The sequence below is a fragment of the Platichthys flesus genome, chromosome 16 (genome assembly GCF_949316205.1).
Source record: "Platichthys flesus chromosome 16, fPlaFle2.1, whole genome shotgun sequence".
NCBI lineage: Eukaryota > Metazoa > Chordata > Actinopteri > Pleuronectiformes > Pleuronectidae > Platichthys > Platichthys flesus.
Genome location: NC_084960.1, coordinates 2461872 through 2464371, shown reverse-complemented (window position 1 = coordinate 2464371; position 2500 = coordinate 2461872). Strand labels below are relative to the sequence as shown.

Here is a 2500-nt window from a genome sequence, read left to right as displayed (position 1 = left end):
CGTTACAGTCGAAGCCTCCAGGAAAGAACGAGCACCGAGTTTCACTCACCGACAGCAAGTGCTGCACTTCTCTAATATTTCATACCGCTGGTTATCACGCTATCGTAACCACAAAAAAAGAGGGACGTCTGTTTAAAAAATGAAAACCTGTTTTTAATTTTACATGAAAATATTTGCTTTCCCAGCTCAGTTCAAAGTTCTATCCAAGTATCTGCCCCGTGTCTGCAGGCGACGACCTCGAGCCGCGCCGAGAGGGAATCAAACACTGCCTCGCCACACTGCCCCCCCCAGGATGCAACGCTGGTTCTGTGGCACGAGGCCTGGAGGTAAAGCTCTGAGGAGATAACTGAGACCAGGCTGTCTGCAGCATCGTCTCTTATTGGTGAAGTTAGTTTGATAATAACAAGATATGAACCACCGGAAGACAAACATCTAAAAACATGTGGACGTGTGCACTCGGCAGATTGTTTATGAGATGCATGGTTTTTCTGTTTGATAATGAATGCAATCCTGATTTTATTAATGAGCATTTGGCCTTCGAAAGAAATAAATAAATCAATTTAACTATGTACATTATCTTGATTTTGTGCAAAACCAAGTAAGAAACAACGAAAGAGAGAGGGAGAGAGAGAGAGAGAGAGAGAGAGAGAGAGAGAGAGAGAGAGAGAGTCCGTGCCCACTCTCTGTTTGGTTCTCACCTGTCCGGGTGCTGTGGTCTTGTTGTTGTTGTTGTGCGAGGCCAGATTGACGTCCTCGTGGACGCGGTCCAGCAGCCACAGGAGGAACTCCAGGGCATCGTGTTGGGAGTTTCCACGAAACTGAGATCCATACTTGGACACTATCGTCTAGAAAGAGAAAGAGAGAGAGAGAGAGAGAGAGAGACAGAGAGAGAGGAGAAGCAGACGTGAGGAGACTGAGATCAGGACTTTGTGATTGATTCAGAGCAAAGGAAACAGTTCAGTTCTGTAACAGTAGTGGAGTAAAGTTGTGATTCACATCCACTTACTAATTCAATAAACAGTTGCTCTGTATGTGGAACGCATGTCTCATGAAACCTTCATCTGTAGCCGCTTCCAGACATGCACTGAACTCCGGATAATCTCCTGACATCTATCCAGAGGGGCAGTGTGTGAGATGTCTCAGTGAGATGTCTGCTCTACGTCCGGCCTCCTCCATGCTGCTCCACCCCTCACCCCAACGCTCCTGAGATCTCTGTGTTGTTCTGATCTGTGTGGAGAATCTCCTGCTGCCTTGTTCATACGTGAAACGAAACTCTGGAGAAAGTTTTGAACCCCGTTGTCCGGACATTCTCCAGAGTTCACGTCTGAAAACGGCTTAAATTACTGCAACTGTTAACTGGTTAGAATTTCCTTATGATATAACAACAAATGTCTCTGAATCAAACTGACTGTGTAACAGAGAGAGGGTTGTGTTCCTGCTCTTGAGACATTCAGGCTTGTTTTGTGAGAAAAGCACTGATATGAACCAAGTGAACCGTGGACGCACACAAACCCAAAGTGCAGACAGTCGTTACGGCAAAGCAATAACAGTAATTACCATCAGCCGTTTGGAAGGTGGCAATCGTCTCGGTGACATAATTGAGGTTGTGGAAAAATGCCCTGTGTGTTTTTTTTATTATTGCTCCCTGTGGCATAATGACCACGGCCAGTTTCTAACCATCTGACTAGATTAAGTCGTGAAGACGCACCTTCCTCTTCATCATTTAGCAACTGGGGATTCATCGTTTACCTGGTTTGTGACTATTTAACTAAATTCTTTAACTATTATCTTTTGGGCAACGATGAATATTTCTTTTTTATAAAGTCTATTGATGCTGCACAGCCCAGTGAAAGTGGTTCTAACCCCCAAACCAGGACCCCCTCAACAGCACCACACATTCATGCACCCGTACATGTACACTATATATACGTATATGTATTAGTCTGCTTATTGAAAAAGGAATGATTCTTCTACTGGAGCTTTCAACAGCTAACCAGTAGAACACTGCTCTGTCCCAGTGAGGCCAGCAGCTGCCTTCACAATGACTGATTGACAGGCACGACGGCTAACAATTATCCCACTGACAGGTTCTGTCAGAAAGAGCCGCAAGCTCATAGGCTAACAACGGCGTTGACAATGAACCGTTGATTGATTGACACGCATGCAGACACATTTGTGTTGAATACACACATGTGGTGCTTTGTTTGTATGATGGTTTAGTGAAAGAGGGTCAGAACGTGATAAATGGGAAGTGTCTGATTCAAAAGTTATTTGGATTGTGATGGAAATCAGGAGAATTTGATGGTGAAAGTTGAAAACGGGGACTTTTTAGTCCACTTGTCGCCTAAAACAACATTAAATAAAACCCCAGAGCTAGCATCAATAGCAAAGATGGTCAACTCTGTATGTGATCCACAGGCTGTTTAAAAATATAGTGTCATCTTTTTTTCTTCACAGAGCAATAAAGAGGTGGAAAGTAGCACGTCCACCCGGGCGTCAT

The 2500-nt window shown here is 44.3% G+C and overlaps 1 protein-coding gene across 1 annotated transcript in view; it reads right to left on the bottom strand.

Moving 5' to 3' along the window:
* The window catches only part of usp43b (ubiquitin specific peptidase 43b), a 37221-nt gene extending 35498 nt beyond the window's left edge, over positions 1–1723 (bottom strand). The window contains exons 1-2 of the mRNA XM_062408088.1: positions 1709–1723; positions 699–845 (exon numbers count right to left, since the gene is read on the bottom strand). Of these exons, the coding sequence (XP_062264072.1) occupies positions 699–845; positions 1709–1723 (162 nt within the window). The remainder of the gene's footprint in view (positions 1–698; positions 846–1708) is intronic.
* Positions 1724–2500: the final 777 nt, after the last annotated feature.